The sequence below is a fragment of the Lacerta agilis genome, chromosome 16, assembly GCF_009819535.1.
Source record: "Lacerta agilis isolate rLacAgi1 chromosome 16, rLacAgi1.pri, whole genome shotgun sequence".
In the NCBI taxonomy this organism is placed as follows: Eukaryota; Metazoa; Chordata; class Lepidosauria; order Squamata; family Lacertidae; genus Lacerta; species Lacerta agilis.
In genome coordinates, this window is record NC_046327.1 from 36,304,946 (window position 1) to 36,327,604 (window position 22,659).

Here is a 22,659-nt window from a genome sequence, read left to right on the forward strand (position 1 = left end):
AGACGCTTCAGGTTACAGACTCTGCTAACCCAGAAATAGTACCTCGGGTTAAGAACTTTGCTTCAGGATGAGAACAGAAACTGTGCGGCAGAAGCAGCGCGAGGCCCCATTAGCTAAAGTGGTACCTCAGGTTAAGAACAGTTTCAGGTTAAGAACGGACCTCCAGAACAAATTAAGTTCTTAACCCGAGGCACCACTGTATTTGGAACATGGCTTGTTGCTCCCATGGTCTGTAAATCAGCTGGCAGCCTTTTGTGGGCTAGATTTGACTTGGAGGCTGTCAGTTGCTGACCATTGCCTTAAAGCCAGGGCAGGGACAGGGGGAAACCAAAGGACACTGGAAAATGTGGCAGGATCACTTGCAGGGTCAGAGGAGGGTTGGTGGTGCGTGTAGGTTTAGAGCAAGGGAAACAGCAAGGCGGACAATTACTGCAGACATGGAGGGGAGGGAGAAGGAATACCTGGCATTCCACAGTCAAGGCCCTTGGGGCTGGAATCTGTGATTTACCTTCTTCCCCTCTGAACTGCCATGTAATTTTGAGTTCTCTTCCCTCCTCCACACCTTCCCTACTTCCAGCTTTTATGTCCTGTCCTTCAAGCTGTTCTTGGTCACTTGCAGGCAGTCTGCTTATTGAATATTCATGATTATTCATTTGCACAAAGGTTCTGGGGACCTTCTATGATGGCAGCTATTTACTGAGCATTCATTCTGATTTGTTTGCAGGGAATCGATACAATTGTTCAAATCCACACCATACATTTAAAGCACTATTAGACCACTTTAAGGGCCATTACTTTCTGCAAAGAATCCTGGGCACTGTAGTTCGTTAAGGGTGCTGAAAACCCTACTTACATCACAGAGCTACAATTCCCAAAGTGGTTTAACAGCTCTGGGGGGGGGGCAAGGGGTCTCCTAACAACTCTCAGCACCCTTAACAAACTACAGTTCCCAGTATTCTTTGGGGGAAGCCATGACTCTTAAAGTGGTATAAGGTAAAGGTAAAGGGACCCCTGACCATTAGGTCCAGTTGCGGATGACTCTGGGGTTGCGGCGCTCATCTCGCTTTATTGGCCATTAATGTTGCATCAAGCAATTGTTATCCCACATTTCCCTGTTACTCTCATTATTTATTATTTTTAAGCCTGAGCACCAAATCCATCTTAACTGCATGGCCTGAATTTCCCAGTATGCAGCTGTTTCCCACCTGCAAAATTATCAGCAGTCTGGAAGTGCCCTGTTCTCACAGACAACCTCATCTTCTGCTTTCCACTTTATGCAGGAGCCAAAAACATGTACCAAGTTCTTCTCAGGAAAGGTGCAAAATAGTGTCTTCTGCATACATTAGGCATAGCTACCATACATAGACGTGGGTGGTGCTGTGGTCTAAACCACAGAGCCTAGGGCTTGCCGATCAGAAGGTCGGCGGTTCGAATCCCCGTGACAGGGTGAACTCCCGTTGGTTGCTGGGTCCCTGCTCCTCCCAACCTAGCAGTTCAAAAGGACATCAAAGTGCAAGTAGATAAATAGGTACTGCTCCAGCAGGAAGGTAAACGGCGTTTCTGTGCGCTACTCTGGTTCACCAGAATCAGCTTAGTCATGCTAGACACATGACCCAGTAAAACTGTCTGAGGACAAATGCCTGCCCCCTCAACCTATAGAGTGAGATGAGCGCCGCAACCCCAGAGTCGTCTGCGACTGGACCTAATAGTCAGGGGTCCCTTTATCCTTTGCCTTTACCCTATTTGGAGTGTGCAAGTGACATAATCCAGGAGTTCTGATTCTCAGTCCTGGCCTCTGCCCTAACTCCACCAAATGCACTGTGTCAAGGGTTGCCTTCACAGTATAATTAACTGGGTGATTCAGCCAGACGTTACAGACGAAAGTCACATCCACACCATACATTTAAAGCACATGGCTATCCCTGAAGAACTTATCCCCAACACCCTTCACAAACTACATTTCCCAATTACAGGTAGGTAGCCGTGTTGGTCTGCCATAGTCAAAACAAAATAAAAAAAAAAATTCCTTCCAGTAGCACCTTAGAGACCAACTAAGTTTGTTCTTGGTATGAGCTTTCGTGTTCATGCACACTTCTTCAGATACATTTCCCAAGATTATTTGAAGGAAGTCATGTGCTTTATATGTACTTTAAGAGTACAAGTACAGTATAGATATAGCTGAGAGAGAATCTATAAAATCTCATCAGAGACCTTCTACATTTACAGGTTTTTCAACTTCACCTCTATCCTCTTCCAGCCCACAGTCTTGGGATAGTGAGGAGACCTTAAGCATAGATCTGTATTTGGCCCACATAATGGTTAGCCTGAACACAATGTAGAGAAGGTCTAGAAGTCTCTTTCTGGCTTTTCCAATAACAGGCTCAACTTCCTTTGCGATTCTACCTGCAAGGGCCAAAAGCGAAGGTTGGAGAGTGCTTCTTTGAAGGGAGAGAATGGATGCCCAAATAGTTTTTCTCTCTGGGATTTCCCTCTGTTGTGGATTGCAATAGATTTCCTGGCCCAAAGAATTTGACCTGGGGCCTAAACCTCCTCTAGGGGGGTTGTAGGTTCCCCCCCCCATTCCTTGGCTGGTTTTTTCAGGTCCCATCTGCCTCCGCCCAGTTTGCGCTTCAGAGAGCGTTGCTAGGCACCCCCATCCCCATGGAACTCCTTCCGCGGGCACCTGCTGGCAATGGGAATAATCAAACCCTCCTCCCCTAATCAGGCTCATTTCTCTCTCATCTCCATCAACACATCCTCTTCCCTCCCCCTTTAGTAATGCCCTCCCCCGCAGCCCCCTTCCATGAGGTGGGGGGGGGACGGGACACCAGGAACCGTGGGAACCATTCCTGCTGTGTGTGGCATGCACACAGGATGGGGAGGGGGACAGGAATAGCGCATGCTTGGGTAGCAATTCCTAACAATAAGGCTGTAGCATGAAAAGAGGCATTTGCACTAGTCTGGGAAATCTGGGCATGGGGTGGGGGAGGGGCACTCTTTAGCACAGGGAAGGGAAATGGATTTTCCCAACTGTGTGCAGTACTGTTTTTCCATTTTTATTTTTGAAGAGCAACCTTCTAAGTGAGCATGTTCCCATCTTCCTTTGCCTTTTTCCCACCTGCTCTGATTCTGTTTTTTTTACATTTTGCATGTGTGGTTGGAAAGCTAGTAATAGAAGGTTGCTTAAGCAGAAGGAAGGAAGGTAGCGAGAATGGTCATTCAGAAGCCCAGTGTACACAAGACAAGAAATCTCTCCAAATATACAATGCACAACTATAATCACTCACAAATATTATCTTCTGGCGTGATATTTTCTTAATACAAGAAGGGTGTTGGCTTCCTGTGCCTTTGAACAGAGTATTTTTTTTCCCCTTCTCAAGGTCAGTTTATACTGAGCCTTCCTGGGGAGAAGGTCGTATGAAGAACATCGGAAGCTGCTTTAGACTGAGTCAGACCTCTGGTCCATATCGCTCAGTATTGTTTTGTGGTGACTGGCATCAGGTTTCCAGGATCTCAGATGGGTCTTTCCCAGACCTGCCTGGAGATGCCAGGAATTGAATCTGTGTTCCAGCACTGGTCTACAGAGTCTCTCAAAAAATGAATCTGTTCTATATACAGTACTAGGACTGTTTTTCCATCAAGCCCAATATTGCTTGCTTCCTCTGACTGGAAGCAGCTCGCCAGGTCACCAGGTCTCAGGCAGAAAGTGGTCTTTCCTATTTTAATTTTAACTAGAAATTAAAGTTGCTCTGCCACTGAATTATGGCTCTTCCCTATTAATTAATTAAATTTATATACCACATTTCATCCAAATTTATATACCACACTTTATCCAAAGATCACAGGGCAGTTTACAACATGAAAACACAAAATGCTAACAACAACAACAACAACAACAACAACATACCCCCACCCCACAAATATTTAAAAGGTCAAAGACTGCATAACGGCCAAAGGCCTGGTTGAGTAATGTTTTCCCTGTGCAGCTTTAGGTGTCTCCCACAGGGCAAGGAACCTGCTGACTATTTCTGATTCTAGCTAGGCGTTGCAACAATATTCTGTTAGATGGCCAACCACGCCTTCCCCACCCCACCCCCCCAGGCCGCCACCAAGTCATTTTGTAAAAATTAAAGGATTCTGTGGATTCACATAGGCTGGAAGGTTGCACCCAAACTGAAGAACTACATAACTCATATTGATCAATCAATTCAATCTAGAAGGCTCATGTTAATGGGCACTATCTGGTACCCAATAAATCAGTACTCTTTAAGTATTAGCTCAATAAAGTATTATTACATGACAATGTGATGTGCAATGTTTAAATTATGCATACTCATCAATAAGTTAATGAAATGAGCAAGCTGCTAGGCCTCCCTTTTGCATTGTCATAGATCAAGCTTCACAATGACACACTTTGTGAAAATATGATGGGAACCTGTGGCCCTCCATATGTTGTCAGAGTGAGACGCCATCTCCCATCAGCCTCAGACAGGTAATAATCAGAGGTGGTGGGAGTGATAGTTCATCAACATCTGGGGGGCCATCAGTTCCCCATCCCTGCACAACACAAGACCATATTTGGTATAAATCATGTGTGCTGTGTTTCTTTCACAGTTCACTGACTCATGTTTTTTACATAGTTTTGTAGTGCCTGTGGTTGCCTATATTTACAGGCCTTTGCCTTTGGGGGGGGGGGTCTTCCGTTTAGAGTTCAATGTTTCTCCTGTACTGTAGCACTCTCAAGGAAAAGATGCAACAGCCTCACCAGAGAAGACCCTGGAGGCACCAGCTGGGTGTGTGCCAGGGTGGCAACATGGGCATCATTAGAGCAAACTTTCAGGGGTGGATCTTGGCCTCACTATGCCTTGTATGTAAGATGTGGTCCAAAGCTCAGGAAAGCAACCTCAGAACAGTGGTATGTTTAGGCCACACGAAATGGTCTTACAGGGCAGTCACACATTGGACAAGAAAGTATATTATTTTGCTAACTTCAAAATGCGGTGAGTCAAGCCTGCGGTGTGTTGTGGGCTCAGACTGCTGTCCTTTCCTGACAGCCCCACTTTTTCAAAATCCACTGGGTCATAAAGAGTAGAGATGGAGTTTGGGGGGAGGTTGGAGAAAGAGACTTTCTTCCATTCTGCGCCCTTTGAAGGAGGCAAGAGATGTACCGCGGTGCTGCTCCTGTGAAGCTACATCCTGGGCTCTGTTGTGCAAGAGCTGCCCCATCATCCCATCTCCGCTAGATGCCAAAGTAAGTCTGGCGCCATCCTGTCTTTAAGAGGAGCTTGATTAGGTGGGTCGCCCGGTGCGAAGGGTGCGCTGGTGGGAAAGCTCTGGATTCTGGAGGGGGGGGTGACCTGCCCACCTGTCAAGGCGTCTTTCTCGCCTCTCCTCCTCCAGCCGGATCTGCCCCGGGCTCCTTCCAGCACCTCACACCCCGCCTTCTCCGGCTCCCCTGCCAGGGACCCCCCCCCCTTTCCTGGCCTCCTGCAGGTGCCGCCCTCCTCCTCGCCGGGGAGAGTCCAAAGGTGCGGCTGGCAGGATGCAAACAACTCCCGAGGAACGGGCTCCGGAGCCTCCTGGGCCTGCCTGGCACGAGAGGAGGTTGTTGTTGTGACACACGCGCGCCCGCTGGATCCTGGCGCAGGTAAAAGACCTCTCTCGGCTCCTCCTGACTCTGGAATTTGCTGCTGGAGCCAGATTTTCTTCCCCCCCCCCCACCACCACCCAAAGGCTGAGGGGCAGATTTGGAGGAGCGCCCCATAGAAGGCAAGGAGGCATCAAAGAAACGGGCGCATGGCTGAGACCCCCAGCTGGGGAAGGTCTTCCCCATCCCCCCGCCCCGCCCATCTTCTCGGAGTCCCTCTTGTCTGCAGGCTGCACCGCCGCCCCTCCTGCCCGGATCCCTCTTTCTTGTGGAGGGAGGGGGCGCCGGGGCGCCACGCCGACCGCCCGACCGCCTGGGGAGCGCTTTCCTCTTCGGCTCCGGGAGCAGCGAAGGGGTTAAGGCGTCCCGCCCGTCTCGGGAGAGGCCGGCTCTGCTCCTCTGGCTCCAGGAGGCAGAGCAGGAACTTGCACGCCGATTAGCGCGGTGGGTTTGCCCGGTGGGGCGACGACGTTCAGCTGCTTCTCGTTCCCTCCGCAGAGTGACAAAACCCAGGATCCCGCGGGTGGGGAGGCGGGGAGGGGGGGCAGCGATGCGCCTCTTCCCTTCGCGGCGACCGGCTCCCCTCCGGAGAAACATCACCACGGAGAAAGTTTCGTGCGCGCCGGCGAGTGGACGCGCCCGCGGGCTCTGAGCCGCCGCGTTGGTCGGGAACCGGGAGCGGGGCGGTGAGTGGCCTCTGAGCTTTGCCTTTCCGCTCTCTTAAGGCTGGAGACTCCGCAGCCCTTGCGACGATCCTGGCCCTGTTCCTTAGCCCCAGTGCTTCCTTCTGTATCCCAGTAACAGATTGCCACCCCACCAACCTCCGCCGCAGTCCTCGGTTGCAACATTCCTCCTCTCCAGCCAGTCCTGTTATTTATTTTTCCTCTAAAGCTTGGGGGGGGGGGGAGAGGCACGCACACACTTTGCGCCGCTCCTGCTTCTCTTGTCCCTTCGACTCTGCGCGCGTTTACCCAAAAGACGTTCCGCGGCGGGCGCTTCAGTAGCACTGGCTCCCGGAAAAGCGCGCGTCGGGGTTGCAGCTTTTGCCTGAGATGCAGCCGCTTCTGGGGTGAGGGCCAGGCGGCAAATAACTAAGAAGAAACTGGGAAGGAGGGAGGCTCCTCCTGTCCTTTTCAAAACAAAGCTGTGGCAGCAGATCTGGCCGGGCTGGGGGGGGGGGGCGGACCTGAGGCTGGCACCTGAGGGTCTTCTTTGTGCTCTCGGAGTTCTTGCGTGTCAAGGGAGAGAGAGACCGAGAGATGTGGCCAAACATGCGAAATATGGACCCTCGATTTATGGGGGGTGACTTTGCTGTGCGCGTTAAGGGAGTCAAGCCCCCTCTGGCACCTGGGGCCATTTGGGACTCCATGTCCCAGCATGCCCTGCTTCGGTTAGCTGCACCTGGCTCAGGTATGGAAGCGACAGGTTGCAGCACGTCGGCGGAACTAGGGACAGGACAGGGCAGAGCAGAGCAGCAGCGCACATAGGCAGGGAGAGCCGAAGGGACGACCGGGACTGGCAGGCAGATCAAAGCGCCCAGCCCGAGCCCTGCTGGCACGGAGTGTGAGCTGCGTGTGCAGAGGGTGGGAGCGGAGGGGCTGGCGGGGCGCGCGGAGGGGGTGCTCCTGGCATTGTCCCCTGGCACCTGTTCTGTGGCATGGGGAAGATTATAGCCCGGCTGGGGCTCGGGGAGGGATTGCTGCCGTTCCTGCCCCCTTGTGCTGAGAGTGATGGCGTCAGGAGGCCACAGCAACACCGAGTCCAGAATGGCAGCTCAAGCGTCGGTGCCCTCTCCAGAATGAAGGGGGCCGTCCCAAGGCGAAGTGCTCCGGGCGGGGCGCCGGCAGGGGGCGCCATTTCCCGGGGTCCAGGAGGAGTCCAATGAGGTAGAGTTGGTGGGGGGGGGTGCGGTGGGCTGGGAGCCAGCACCCATTTGGGGACTCCCAGCCTGCGTCCCCCAACTTCAAAGTGCCGCTGGCCTGAAGGAAGGAGGGGAGAGCAAGAATGGCGAGGGGGGAGCGTGCAGCCGAAGCGGGCAGAGGGAGAGCAAGCCTTTGAAGTGGCCAGGAGCCGCGGCCGCCACTCGGGTTACAGCGCCTTGGCCGGGCGCCGGGTGGGCCGGGCGAGGCAGGCGCCTTTGATCTCGCGCCCTCGGACGCAGCGCCCTCTAGGCCTCTCCCCCACCAACCGCTTCCCTGCCGCCAAGCACCCAGGGGGGGCGCGTGTATCCCTCTCCTGCTCCCCTCGCCAGGTGCCCCAGAGCCCTGCAGAAGAAGGGCGCGGCTCCAGGTGTCTCTCTCTTCCCGCCACAGGTGTCCCGAGGACTCCGTGGGCCATGGCGCCCTGGGCACCCCCGCTCCTGCTGCTGGCGCTGCTGCTCCGCTGCTGCCTGGGCCAGAGCAGCCTCGCCGGCGCTCCCCGGGTCTACCTAACCTACAAAGGTAAGAAGAAGAAGGCGGCTCGGCGAGACTCAGGTGATGCCCAGGGCTGTGGGTGGAGGCCGTGGGAGTCGCCTTCCAGGTGGGCACAGAAGGGAAGCGGGAGGTGTGGCACCACTGGGCAGTGCCGGTGCAGGGCTATTTTGCCCCCCTGGGCAAGGCTAAGTACTTGCACCCGGCATCCCGCCTCCCAAATTGCTAACTTCACTTTTCAGAAACACATGTCTTGTAGACATGATAAGATTCTTCAAAATATAAAAGTAAAACATTATCAGGAATTTATAAGATGTAACAAAAACTAATCTGGATAAAATTGTGCCTTTCAGAGGTCTGCACCTGAGGCAGCTGCCTAGTGCGTGCACACTTCTGAAGAAGTGTGCATGCACACGAAAGCTCATACGAAGAACAAACTCAGTTGGTCTCTAAGGTGCTACTGGAAAGAATTTTCTATTTTGTTTCGACTATGGCAGACCAACACGGCTACCCACCTGTAGTGGGTCTAATGATAGTGCCGGCTGTGAAGGGGTGCTGCTTACAACTGAGAACTGTTATGGAGGGGTGTGTGATTTTCATTGCTTTGTATCCAGTGTTAGTCCTGCTCAGAGTAGACCTGCTTAAATTGATGGACATGACTAACTTGGGTCCATTAATTTCAATGGGTCTACTTTGAGTAGAATTTAGTTGGCTACAGCCCATTGCATTTATTTTTTATGTTATTGATATCCTGTCTCGAGGTTCAAGGCAATGCACTGCACACAGTTCTGTTTCCCCTCCTTTTTATCCTCTGAACAACCCTGTGTGGTAGGGTTAGGTAAAGAGCTAATGACTAGACAACCAGTGAACTTCACAGCTGAGCAGAGATTTTAATCAATTTCTCCTTAGTCCTAGTCCAACACTAACCATTACACAACACTCTCTTTCCATACTGAAATGTGTATGTTTGCTTCTGTCAGCCAACCTAAATATGGGGTTCTCATGGCAGCGGGCAGCACCAAAAGATCAGGATAATTAGGGCTGTCAGCTGGTGAAAGAAACTGGTAAGCTGATTAAGCCATGCAAGATTTTTAATCAATTGAGTAACTGACTATATCTGCATTGGTTTGCATATGAATAAAACTACAGTTCTGAGGCAGGAGTGTAGCATTCTTAGATTGTGGGTGCATGTGGGTGTCCCACAGAAGGTGCCCACCCCAGAAGAGGCATTCTCTCCTTGGGAGAAAGTTGGAAGGGGGTGTGATGCCTCTCATCTGAATGTGCTTGCTGCCTGTGAATTCAAAAATACAGTGGTACCTCTGGTTACGTACTTAATTCGTTCCGGAGGTCCGTTCTTAACCTGAAACTGTTCTTAACCTGAAGCACCACTTTAGCTAATGGGGCCTCCCGTTGCCGCTGCGCCACCAGAGCACAATTTCTGTTCTTATCCTGAAGCAAAGTTCTTAACCTGAAGCGTTATTTCTGGGTTAGCGGAGTTTGTAACCTGAAGCGTCTGTAACCTGAAGCGTATGTAACCCGAGGTACCACTGTAAGAGCTAGTGAATTATTTTAAATCTGCTGCCCAGTTATATCTACGAGATTTTGAATTGCTCAGTCTCACTGATTGGCTAAACATTTCAGCCCTACTAATAATAATGCTGTAGTGCATTATTACTGTGTAGGAGGGGATGTTTGGGGGGAGAGATATTTCACTCCTTGAATTTGCACTTGAGTTCATCTTGAGGATCTCCATAACTGCACACGTGGATTTCTCTGTGATGGTCACTTGTTATGTTTGTACTCCAAGCTCCTTGGAATTGTTTGAAGTCATAGCCATTCATTGAGGAGGAGGAGAGATTGTGTGTTGATCAGTCAGAAGGCAGGTTGTATGTGAGTAAGCAGTGACATGAAAGAAAAGAGGAAAAACAGGGGCAGATTCACAGGTGCTTGTGGCAGTGGTAGGCAAGGGCTTTGGGTTGTGTGTGTAAAATGTAGGCAATCATTTCACAGCTCCAGCATGACGCAAGGCCACTTGGGCTAGAGAGATATACAATTGGCTCTAAAGCTTCCTGCATGATGTTGGGCCCGTCACTATCTCTGATCCTAGCCCACACTGTGAGGATATAATGGGATAATCCCCATGTGTGCTGCTGCTGTGAGCTGCTCAAACAGAGGTGGACTATAAATGTTGATACCTGCTCATCTGCAAGTGGAGGAGGACAAGAAGATGCCCATTTTGCATGCAGATGAGGCCCGTAAAGAACTACGCCACATTTCTCACCTTGAAAGTTGGTTGACGGCAAGGAAGCAAGGATGTTCCTTAATGAGAACCATAGAACACCACAGTAAGGTGTCCAACAGGTAGATTGTGATCTACTGCTAGATGGCGGGGTGTACCTGATAGATCCTGGTAGATCTTTGGCCCCTCAGTGATCTCCCCCCCCAAAAGGGGGGGGACAACTGTGGCTCAACAACTTTGCCTTTCCCAAACAAGCTCAACAACTTTGGTCCATCCAGTGACAATGGGTAGGTCACTGCCAGTTTTCCTATATAGTGTGAGTAGATCACCGTCTATTGGGAGTGGGATGTTTCTGTTCTAGAAAATAGGTACCCTTTTCTACCCTTTTCTACCTGTGTTTATGCATGTGCAGTGTGTCCCTCCACAGGGCAAAAAGAAAAGGTCTCCTGTCAGATCAGGAGATTTGTTTGTTGGTACCTGACCAATGGCCTGGATTTTTTTGGCTTGGAATTCTAGCAACAGTGGCCAACCAGAATCCTCAGAGAGATTTGCAAGCACAGTCTGATGCCCATGTCCATCCCTCATTGTTAAGCCTTCTGATGATGGACCCTGAGATTAGCTAAATACTGTGTAGCAGCCATAAAGCTCAGAGAACAAGCGGTGTTATCGCTATGAATAGGACCCTAAATGGCAATTTTTAGGCCACATTTTAATGCCCCAATTCTAATCTATATATTTTAAATGCTGCTGTATACGTATATATACGTGTATGGTTTTGTTGTGCAAATTTTAATGTATTATTTTTGTATTATTGATTTAGTAAGTTGGTCTGTGACCGTAAAAATAAATTCATTCATTCATTCAGCCTTCTGATGTGGTAGCCAGAGGGATGCTGTTTTCCTTTATGGCAGATGCGTTTTTGGCTATTATGCCTAGAAGCCACCAGCAAGGTTTTCCTTACATCCATCTAATTATGATTATTATTATTTTTTTAAATTGCTTTTGCTCATTGTAGCAGCCGCACCACCGTGTGGCAATAGGTTCCATAGGCACCACATAATCATGCAGCCTTATTCTGGCAGCTATATGTGTGTAGTCTTACAATAAGCAACACCTTTTTGTGTGCTGGCAAGTGTGCGAGCAATGGGTTATATTTAAATGGGAATGTTTAGTGACAAGCAGATCTTTGGGCAGAGATCGTCAACTATATGTGTGAACTATAAGGCCATTCACACATAAGCAAAGGTGAACACATTCCCACAATGGTTGCCATGAGTTGTACATATATTAGCAGCATTTTGTGCCATGTGCAGGACAGCATGAGTGGGCCATGCAGTTAATGTGCACAGGGCCAAGTCTGCTTGTGTGGGTTTCTCTCCCTGACTGCATCCTATGCAGCAAATCATGTCAATTCATGAGCCAATGACACCTGCAAATTTGGCACAAGCGTCACCTTCAAGGCATGCCCTTGCATGCTGAGATACTGCCAGAAGGCAGGAAAATTGCCTAGACGGTTTTCTTACTGTGGAAAGTGCCTTACTACAGGTGTATTTTTTTCCCAGTCACACAAACACATGCCATTGTATGTGTGGGTCCTCTGCTGTCGTGTTGGCTTCTCCTGCTGCCCTCCCCCCATCCCCAAATACATCTCCTGTGACCTTGCTGGGTTCCCCCTACACTCTCTGTTCTCGGGGATTCCGGGATCTGGTTACTTGCCAGTCACAGGGGGAAAGGATTTCCCAGAAGGGCTTAAAATACCCAGCATGCCATACAGAGAAGAGGCTGGAACACACTTGGATGGATTCCCCTTTTCAAAGCACATTGTTGGGAAGGGGAAGTGAGAGAGATTGGGGCAGAGAGGAGATCGTTTAATTGCTGGGGGAGCGCATGCCACAACCCCCATTACGGGCACCCAGCCCTCTTTTCTCCTTGCAGCCCTTTTCCCCTCCTTTCCTTCAGCTAAGGCATTTGGTGCTAGCCCAGCCCTTGAAGTACATGGGTGTGTATGGGTGTGCAAGAGAGAGAGAGAGAGAGAGAGAGAAACATCCTTGGCCAAAGGACAATTCATTCCTTCTGGCAGCAGCAATCCTGCCTATAAAAGGCAAAGCCCTGAACACCATTCTGCCATGTGTGTGTGCGTGTGCGCGTGCATGCATGCATGAATGCACACATGCAATAGACACGTGTGTTTGCCTGTGTCTGTGTGCACCCATAGGACTGTATGTGGTGAGGACGCATGTCATGGATTGCAGCCTTGGGGAGTCAGTAATCTCATGTGCAGCCTGGCCAGCTTATGTTTCATGAAGGCAGGAGGGTGCAGTGGAAGTATGGCTGGGCATTACTGTTTGGGAACAGTGTGGGGAGAAGAGTGTTGTGCAGTTGCTCTTTGTGAACTGAAGCCGCTTGGTTGCTGCAGCCTAGATTGCACCGTGGGCTTGGCCAGGGTGTGGCAAAGATCTGTGCTGGGTGCACAATGTTCTTTGTGTCTGTTCAACACGTCTGCCACATGAAGAGCCCATGCACCTTTACAAAGTGGGTTCTGGTTGTGTGTGCCTTTGATATGGTGGGTTCTCCTGCTGTTGCACAATGTGGGAAGGTCACTTTTTTGTTCATGTCCAACTGATTGTCTACCCTGTGCCAAGGCATGTAACAACATTTTATTTTTTGGTGATATAAAATAGAACCAGTGAGGCCACCCAGTGAGCTTGGGGCAGAGGGGACATCAAGTTCTATTGCAAGGGTCATTTGCCACTCCTGCTTGACTTCCAGAGGCTTGTTAAAGTTCATGGCTTTCCAAAAGTGTTGTACTCTTGCTGTGCTAACAGTAGTATGTAGATGCAGGAGGTGTCAAGGCACCTTTATCGGGAAAAGAACATAGAAACGTAGGAACAGCCTTCTGGATCAGGCGAATGACCCAACTAGTCCAGCATCCCTGTTTCCACGGTGCCTAAGCAGATGCCCATGGGAGGACCTGAGAGCAACGCCACTCTCCCCACTTGTGGTTCCCACCCACTGGCATTCAGGAGCATCCTGCCTCTGACAGTGGAGGTAGAACATCGCCTTGGTGGCTCGTAGCTGCTCATAGCCTTCTCCTCCATGAATCTGCCTCATCCTCTTTAGAAGCCATCCAGGTTGGTGATGACCACCACTGCATCTTGTTGGAGTGGATTCCATGGCTCAGCTGTGTGAAGAACTTCCTTTTTGCCCACCCTGAATCTTTGAACGTTCAGCTTCATTGGGTTTCCCCAAGTTCTAGTGTTATGTGTGAGAGAGAAACTTTTCTCTGTTCACTTTCTCCATGCCATGCTAAATTTTATACACCTCTGCCATGTATTCTCTTTCTTGGCTTTCTTCTAAACTCAAAAGCCCCTTTTGTTGCCACCGTTCCTCACAGGGGCTTCCTGCATCTCCCTGATCAGTTTGGTGGCCCTTTTCTGAACCTCTCCTAGTTCCACCATATTCTTTTTTGAGGTGAGACCACCAGAACTGCACACAGTATTTTAAGTATTGTTGCACCAAAGATTTGTATAATGGCATAATGATATTGACAATTTTCTTTCAAATTCCTTTCCTAATGGTTCCTAGCATGGAATTTGGGGGGTGGGGCAGCAGTGGCAACTGTTCTACGCTGTTTTCACAATGTCTTAATTGAGCTATCCACGACAACCCCACGGTCACATAGTGAATAGGTGTATTCGGGTGGGTGTTCAAACCATTTAAACATGTTTTCCACCGACAGTTATCCAGGGCTAACAACCAAGTGCTTTATTTGAGGAACAATAAAAATAAATTCAGTCAGCTGAAGTCTGGGATGAATGCAATTAGAACCAGTAATCTCCTAAACCCATTCCCACTCAGCTAATCCCCTCTACCCTTCATCCTCTCACCCCTCCACTGTCGACTGACAAAATTTGATCACCATCCCAACTGTCAATCCATAACTCCCTCCCACTTAACATTTCATGCTCCAACCGATTTCCTCCAAACACTAACCCCAAACATGGTTCCTTGCAAGAGGGTACTCCACCTGGTTCTAATAAATGTCTGGTGACAGTTTTTAATACCTTCTCTGTGTGGAAATGGACAAAAGGAAGTACTTCTTCCCACAGCACATACTCAAACTATGAGATTTGCTTCCACAGGATGTGGTGACAGCCACCAATTTAGACGGCTTTGAAAAGGAGATTAGACACATTCATGGCAGATAAGCCTAGCAATGACTACTCATCATGATAGCAGCTATGTGCAGGCCTCTGCGCTCCAGTCTTTGCAGGACAACAGCAGGAGAGAGCACTATTGCACTCATATTTGGAGTGTGGGCTTCTCAGAGACATCTGGGTGGCCACTGTGACCACAGAATGCTGGCCTAGATGGTCTGATCCAGCAAGTCTCTTATTAGTGGCACATCTCTGGTCTGGATATGCATTTCAGGGAGTCTTCCTGCACGCTCCTGACAAAGTTGTGTGTTTAGACCTTTTACCTTTCCCCAAATTAAATTCACACAGGAGACAGATATTTGGTTTGGTTTTTGGCAGAATTTAGGTCACAACTTTACTGATTACAATCAAGTGAGTGGTTGCATAGGTTTTGGTTCGACTATCTCCCTGCACCCTTGCAGACAGCACTGTCCCAGAGCCACGTTCTAAGGACAGCCAAGGATGAACACCAGGGACAGCTGATGGAAGGAGCACCCAACAGCCGACCTGATGTCCCCTGGACTCGGGCACGGGCCGAACCCCTTTCGGGGAACGCCAAACCAGTGAGTCCCTGGATTCCTTTACCGGAATAGCCTACATTTGCATAGGCGTGGCCACATCACGTGCCACGCCTATCACCTGAACCAGAGCCTATCCACAACTTACAAGTTGTGACTATTTGCTACGCGGCAGGCGAAACCCAAATGGCACCAGCCAATCAGCCAAGTGGGGAAAATTCCTGCTGTGCCCCTGTCCCAATGACAGACAACACACGATGGCATAGCAAGGTCAAGCGCAAGCCCTAAATATAGGGAGAGGTGGCCGGGTGTTCCGATGTGATAGCCCCAAAGAGGAAGCTCAGTAGCCTCGCATGGGCTTATATAGGTCCCGCATTGCTGCTCTTTCTCAGCACCCCATTGGTCAGATTGTACCCCAGCAACACGGGACCCACCTATCGGGTTGTGGCTGATCCAGGATTACCCACCCACAACACCGGGTCAGGTGGCCAGGTCGCACCGCAACACGTGCCCTCTTTGATGGAGGACACACTTTGCCCAAACGCCTGTTGTGCGAATACAGGAAATGATGCCTGTTTTTTATTTGTTTGGTTCTTGGCTGGTAGAAGTCTCCCTCCACCCTGGCTGTGCAAATTCGGGGCAGCTTTCGAAGTATTCCTTGTATTGCTGTGGTGGAGACACATCTAAAGCACCATCCATTGCCACTGGTGGGCCCAACCCAGGAGAGAAGACGTGAGGGGCTTTCAGAGCCCTAAAAGGTCCTTTTCCTTGCAGATTTGTGTTCCTTAGCAACTATGCCTTTGTTTACCCAGCAACAGAATCACCACATGAATTTCCCCAGACAGAAAAACAACAACAGCGTGTTATTTCCAGAGAGATTCCAGATTTATCCAGTGTAAACGTCATAAACACATTCTTTCTCCAAAGTCTCTGGGGACCCATATAGACGGCCTCCCAAACTGCTGCTGGTATGGCAAGAGCACCTTGTGGTATTTCTCCCCCTCCTGTCAGAGGAGAAAATCAGGGAAGTTGTACCTTCACCTAACACCTAATAATTAATTATCATAACTGACAGTTTTCCAGTGGTAATTATATAACATCCTGTTTTCATATGGCACAGGTGGGGAGTGTGTGGCCCTCCAGATACTGTTGGCCTCCAACTCCCATCAGCTCCAGCCAGAATGGCCAATGGCAAAGGATGCTGGGAGTCCAACAACATCCAGAGGCTCACAGGTTTACCACCACAACCACCTCCTTTATGGCTGAAAAACTCTCCCATGCCCTCTCAAGTTGTTGCTTATAACGCCTAAGAAATAATCCAGTATTGCTTGGTTTTGTGTATATCCCTGAAAGGGGTCCCCAGCACTGCTGGTGTATGTACCACCAGTGTTATATAATGGTCATTGTATACATCAGATCTGGGTATGCGTGACACACCCTGCCCTGGGCATCCTGCCATGGGGCTGCCTGACATTTATTGCAGGGTGGGGAATGATAGTCTCCCACCTGCCATGTGTTAATGCTTGGGGAATTCCACCAGGTTCCCTGGGTTCTGTCTCCAGGCGTTCAGACTCAGTCGGTCGGCTGAATCGGAGCAGAAGGAACAGAGGAGAGGGCCCGCTGGCTGAGGACCGTGGAGTCCTGCTCCTGCACTTACTTTTGTTCCTTTCATTTTAATTAGATCTCAATTCCTCATCCCACTCAGGCTCTTTTCCCTCCCCGCTCCCCACCTGTCTCCCTCTCTGAGCTCCCCGGAAATCTGCTCTTCTGTCCACTTGTCCACAGGGATTAGGCCAATTTCTGTCCCTGGTCTCTGAATTCTTGCCCAGACTTGGCTGCAGAAAGTAGCTGGGCAGAGGCTGATTGTCCTCTGGCCACATCCCCAAGGTCACCGCAGGTGGGAAGCTCACCAGGCCACTCTCTGATCTTCGCCTCTGGAATGTGGCCAGGGGGATTGCTGGGGGATTTAGGCTCTTTGCTGTACCAGCCGCTGAGCGCCCTCCCCCCACCACCCACGTCGGCTCCGCCTTAGCCACTTCATGGGACCAAAATACCCCCTGAGCTCAGCTCAGCTCGGCCTGAGCCCAGACCAGGGATCACATAGATTAGCTTGCTCCTGCTGCCGCCCATTCTATGGGGAAGGCAGCAAGAAAGAAGGGGGGTGAGGACACTAGAGACTTAACCTCCTTTTGGAGGCCAGTGGACTGACGGAGTGGGCTGGCTTGTGGGACTGACCCTTGACTTCAAGGATGTCTCTCCCCAGAACTGCTGGAGACACGCACTGCCCGCCCCTTCAGCTTTTCCTTCAACACAAGCGATTATCGGATCCTGCTGATGGACCAAGACCAGGAGCGACTCTACCTGGGGGCACGAGACTTCCTGGTGGCCTTGGATCTTCACAATATCAACAAGGAGCCGCTCATTGTAAGCCCTGCTGCAGAGGGCCTCAAGGAGAGCCGCGCTGGGTCAGAACGAAAGGGGCCACATTGCCCAGCATTTCTGGGGTTGGGCTGTGGTCCGCTGGATGCGTCCAGAAAAGGCTGGGTTTGGTTGGTGGGGGAGGAGGTGAAGAAGAACATGGGATAGGCTGGAGCAGAGGCAGCCAGGGAGATGGGCACACTGGATTCTTGGCCAAGCTTCAGAAGGCAGCTAACTGCAAGTGCGTGAAGGCCTGGCATGGAGGGAGAAATACCTCCAGTCTCTCAATCCTCCAATCCTCTTCCTGTTCATCTCTCTCTGCACAGATTCATTGGCCAGCACTTCCCAGCCACCAGAATGAGTGTCGCCTGGCAGGAAAGGGGCAGAGGGTGAGTCGTAGTTGCTGCTGTACCGCTATCTTATTATCAGCCTGGGTATCACCTCACAACCGCTAGTGGGTTTTTTGGTCTAAATGCCCCCAAATCCCCATGGAAAGACCATTTGTCAATGTGCCTATGGCTCCAGGCTGTCCCTGAATCCATCTGACTCCTTATTTTAGTTTCTTACATTCATATCCCGCTTTTCTTCCATTGTGGAACCTGAGGTGGCAGGCATGTGGTTCCCAGGCCCAGACTTGCTTACCTTCAACAAGATGATGTGCCTTCAGGCAATACCCCTTCAGGCAATACTCCTGGTTTTTCTTGTGCACCTCTGAGAACAATATTACCAAAAAACAACAACAAAGCAAAACAAAGCTGTTACCTCCATGACATCATTTTTGCTATCCATTGATCCTGCATAGCTTGTTTCTAAGCTGTTGTGTTTCTAACAACACTACTCAATCTGAAAGATTAATCTCTCAGCAATGCCCCTCACCAGAAGTCAGCTCCCCTCCCTCTTTATTTTTTGGGGAGGGGACAGGGTGAGAAAATGGGGGGTTGAGCCAACTTCTGGCTGCCAGGAGGATATCTGCCAGCTCATGCCCTGTTTCCTCTTTACCCTCCAGGGCGAATGTTTCAACTACATCCGGCTTATGCAGCCATTGAACCGCACTCACCTGTATGTGTGTGGAACAGGGGCCTACCACCCAGTCTGTGCCCTTGTCAACCGTGGCTGGCGCTCTGAAGTAAGCAGAGAACCTGGATTGCTTCCTGCTGGGAGGAGAGCCACTGCTCAGTGGTAGAGACATGATTTGTATTCCCAAAGTCAATCCCTGGCATCTCCAGGTAGAGTTGGGAAGGATCCCAGTCGGAAACCCTGGAGTGCCACTGCCAGTCAATGTAACTCAGGTGTGGGCAACCTATGGCACCACAGATATTGCTGGGAGGCTGAGACTGATGGGTGTTGGCAGCCAACAACATCTAGAGACCCACAGGTTCCCTGTTGTTGACCATAGTGAGTTCGAACATGAGAAGAGCCTGCTGGATCAGGCCAATGTCCCATCTAGTCCGCCTTCCTGTTCTCCCAGTGGCCAACCAGATGCTTGTGGGAAACCTGCAAGCGGGATTCGAACACAAGAGCACCATCCCCTCCCATAGTTTCCTGCCACTGGAGTTGAGAAACATTGATGCCTCCAACTGTGGAGACAGAACATAGCTGTCATGGCCAAGAGCCATTGATGGCCATCTCCGCCATGAATTTGTCTTGATTCTCTTTTAAAGCCTTCCAAGTTAGATGGACCAATAGTCCTATACATCCTGTACTATTAAAAAACATTCTGGGTTCTACAGGTGAAACTCGAAAAATTAGAATATCGTGGAAAAGTCCATTTATGTAAGCAATTGTTTTCGTTAGCTACTGGAGTTTAATATATGAGATAGACTCATGACATGCAAAGCGAGATATGTCCAGCCTTTGCTTGTTGTAAATTATGATTATGTCGTCCAGCTGATGAAAACCCCAAAGTTGAAATTGTTAATTTGGGGTTCTCATCAGCTGTACGCCATAACCATCACAATTATAACAAAGAAAGGCTTGGCATATCTCGCTTTGCGTGTCACGAGTCTATCCCATCTATTAGTTTCACCTTTTAAGTTGAATTACTGAAAGAAATGGACCTTTCAACGATATTCTAATTTTTTGAGTTTCACCTGTATAGTTTGCTCAGGATTGTTGGGCGTTGTAACTCTGTGAGGGGTAAACTACAGTGCTCAGAATTCTTTGAGGGAAAGAATGTTCTACAAATGTGCTTTAGTGAGTACGTAGCCTTAGTTTAAGGCAGTTACCTATGTGAGCTTCTGAAGAGAGAGGGTACTTCTGAAAAGGAGAGCAGGTCAAGAGCGGGATTCTGTCCCTCCACAGTTTTGGAAATGAGCTGAGCTTTAGGTTAGGTGTTCAAGGTAGTTTTCCATGCTCATATTCATGCTCTCTTCTCCCCTTTTGTCCCTTCAAAGGAGTACCTTTTCCGCATGGTGCCTCGTTCACTGGAGCCAGGGAAGGGCAAGTGCCCATATGACCCCCGGCAGCACAGCATGGCTGTGCTTGTCAGTAAGTGACTTTGAGTGAGTTTGCATGTGTCCCTGCATGCAACCATGCTACCAGATATCTCTATAAAGTACCAGTAGTGTTGTGCATATACATGTATTTGTCTTTTAACTCTTGTTTTTCTTACAAGAGAGCTCTAGATAAGTGTGACCCATCTTGCTTGTCAGCATATAAATGGTCACAGGTTGCCCAACTGAGCCAGAGACCATGTCATTGTGTGTTTACAGCCACCATTGTTGGATGACTTGTATTTCTCTTGCATTTACTAGACATGCTGCATTAGCTAAGCAGCCAGTCAGGGCCGTCTTGTCATAGGGGCTGGGTGGCGCCGGGCACCGGGCCCCCCAGGGACGCCCCCGCAAGCCCACCGGCATACCGGGCGCCCCCGCCCCAACCCGCCCCCGCCCCCATGGGTGGGCGGGCGGGCGCTCGCGCACCGGCGGGCGAGCTGCAAGCCGCCCGTCCTCCGGAGCCCCAGCTGGAGCGCTGGGAAGGGCGTGCAAAGATCCGCGCCGCTCCAGCGCCACGCCCCTCACCCCCCGCTCGCCCACCCCCCCTCCCGAGGGGCGGCCGGCGCGGGAGGGAGGCGGCACGCTGGGGGCGCCGAGGGATCATCGCGCCACGGCGGCTGATCCCTTTAAGACGGCCCTGCAGCCAGTTAGCGCTAAACAGCTGATTGGCAGGGAACAAGAAGCTGCTGAGGATGTTGCAGGCCAAAAAGATATTTCCCCACTGAGGGGCCATAACTTAGTTTCAGAGCACATACTTTGGAAGTATAAGGTCCCATGTTTAACCACAATTGAAAGGAGATTCAAAAACAGGGTTAGGAGACCCATGCCTAATGTTCTGGATTGCTGTTTCTCAGTTAAGGCAGACAATACTGGAGCAGATAGACCAAAGGTCTACACTCTTGTACCCAGTTCCCTTTCCTTCAGGTTTGCATTGGCTATATGTCTACATGTGTCTGTGTGTCTATTCAACTAATGCTCTCATGTGCCTCTTCCACTGTTCTCCTCTCCCCAGATAACACACTGTATGCTGGAGTTCATGTGGATTTCATGGGCACTGATGCTGCCGTGTTCCGTACGATGGGGCCTCGACCGGCTGTGCGCACCGAGCAACATGATTCCCGCTGGCTCTATGGTATGAGGCTGATGGAGGTAGCCAGAAGCAGGTGGGGATGAATGCTGGGATAGCAGACTGTAGATAATGGAGAGAAGTATGGCTCACCTCCTGTGCTGTGAGTGGCACAGGTAGCAGGGTGTGTGTTGCGGCACACCTGGAGAGCCTTGCACTTGGCAGTGCCATAGAGGCGAAACCTGCAGCCCTGCCTGCTTCTCCTCTGTTAGGCTGCCGCCTGCTGCTCAGCTCAGCAGACTTACGCCCGTTCTCATCCTCATTATTATTTGTGTTCATTTGCCACTTTTTCACAAAAGTGAGTTAAAGTCATTTGTGGCATTAATTTTTTTAAAAAACTGAGTGCACAAAGAACAGACTATGAATCTGAATGCTCATCGTGCAAAAGGACAGATCCAACTCAACCCACCCCACGAAAAAGATGAGCATTACCCCAATGCGTAACAATAGGGAAGGAGCCGTGTATGTGTTACAGTACAGACTAAAGTGTAGAAAATTTCCTAGATTTTGTACTTGACTTGTTGTGGCACGCTTGCCCCCCAAAGGCTGGCAGCCACTGAGCTAAGTGTTTGCTTGTGCTGCCTAGTGGCGGACCAAGGTAACGGCACCTTTCCCCCTCCCCACCAGACCCCGTCTTCCTCCACGCCCGCGTCATCCCCGACAGCTCCGACCACAACGATGACAAGCTCTACTTCTTTTTCCGTGAGAAAGCGCTTGAGGGTGCCGTGGGGCCTGCTGTGCTCGCTCGGGTGGGACGGGTTTGCCTGGTGAGCGACGCTTGGAGTGGGGGGGGAGACACCCACCCACACGGTTGAGTTTTGGCTTGAGGCATGGGGAAGCAGGCTGAGAAGGATGGAGCAGGCTGGGGGCTGCCGCCTGAGGGGGGTGTGAGCGTGTGTTTTGCTGGTGGCGATGGCTGTGCCCCTCCTCCTGCCATGTGCTGCAGAGCTAAAATTGCACCTGGAGATCCTAGAAAAGGGTTCCAAATTCTGGGCTGCCTTCAGTGTAGCGAAATCAAGGTCCCACTAGCCTAAGGATTACTGCTTGCTCAATGGGACTTCCCCCCCCCCCCATGCTACCTTTGCATACCACCTAAATTTGTTCTAGGGTTCCTCCAACCCTCTGGAGCAAATTTTGGGGCACATGCAGGGGGGAGGAGATGGGGAGGGAGTCTAATAATAATAATAATAATAATAATAATAATAATAATAATAATAATAATTTATTATTTGTACCCCGCCCATCTGGCTGGGTCTCCCCAGCCACTCTGGGTGGCTTCCACCAAACATTAAAATACATTTAAAATATCACAGTTTAAAAACTTCCCTAAACAGGGCTGCCTTCAGGAATTTTCTGAATATTGTGCTAGTGGTAATCCACACACTAACAGGATGAATTAGTTGACTACCATACAGTGTGTTTTGGATTTAATAACCAGACAATGCTGTACTGTGCTATAGGAATTCAGAGGCAGTATGGCAGTATGGGGAAATCTAGCAGGAGCTGTCTGATGCCTTGTTTGTAAACTCCCCAAGGAAAAGGATAATGGACTAGAACTGTCATTGGTCTGTTCCAGCAGGGATCTTCTTTGGGCTATTATCACTCCCTT

General features: G+C 50.2%; 1 protein-coding gene across 2 annotated transcripts in view; it reads left to right on the forward strand.

Moving 5' to 3' along the window:
* Window positions 1-7,982: 7,982 nt before the first annotated feature.
* Window positions 7,983-22,659, forward strand: part of LOC117061252 (semaphorin-3F-like) — a 30,566-nt gene continuing 15,889 nt past the window's right edge. For both annotated transcript variants that reach the window (XM_033173967.1, XM_033173968.1), the window contains exons 1-7: window positions 7,983-8,088; window positions 17,275-17,435; window positions 17,756-17,818; window positions 18,436-18,555; window positions 19,823-19,916; window positions 20,937-21,056; window positions 21,678-21,817. In XM_033173967.1, the coding sequence (XP_033029858.1) occupies window positions 7,983-8,088; window positions 17,275-17,435; window positions 17,756-17,818; window positions 18,436-18,555; window positions 19,823-19,916; window positions 20,937-21,056; window positions 21,678-21,817 (804 nt within the window). The remainder of the gene's footprint in view (window positions 8,089-17,274; window positions 17,436-17,755; window positions 17,819-18,435; window positions 18,556-19,822; window positions 19,917-20,936; window positions 21,057-21,677; window positions 21,818-22,659) is intronic.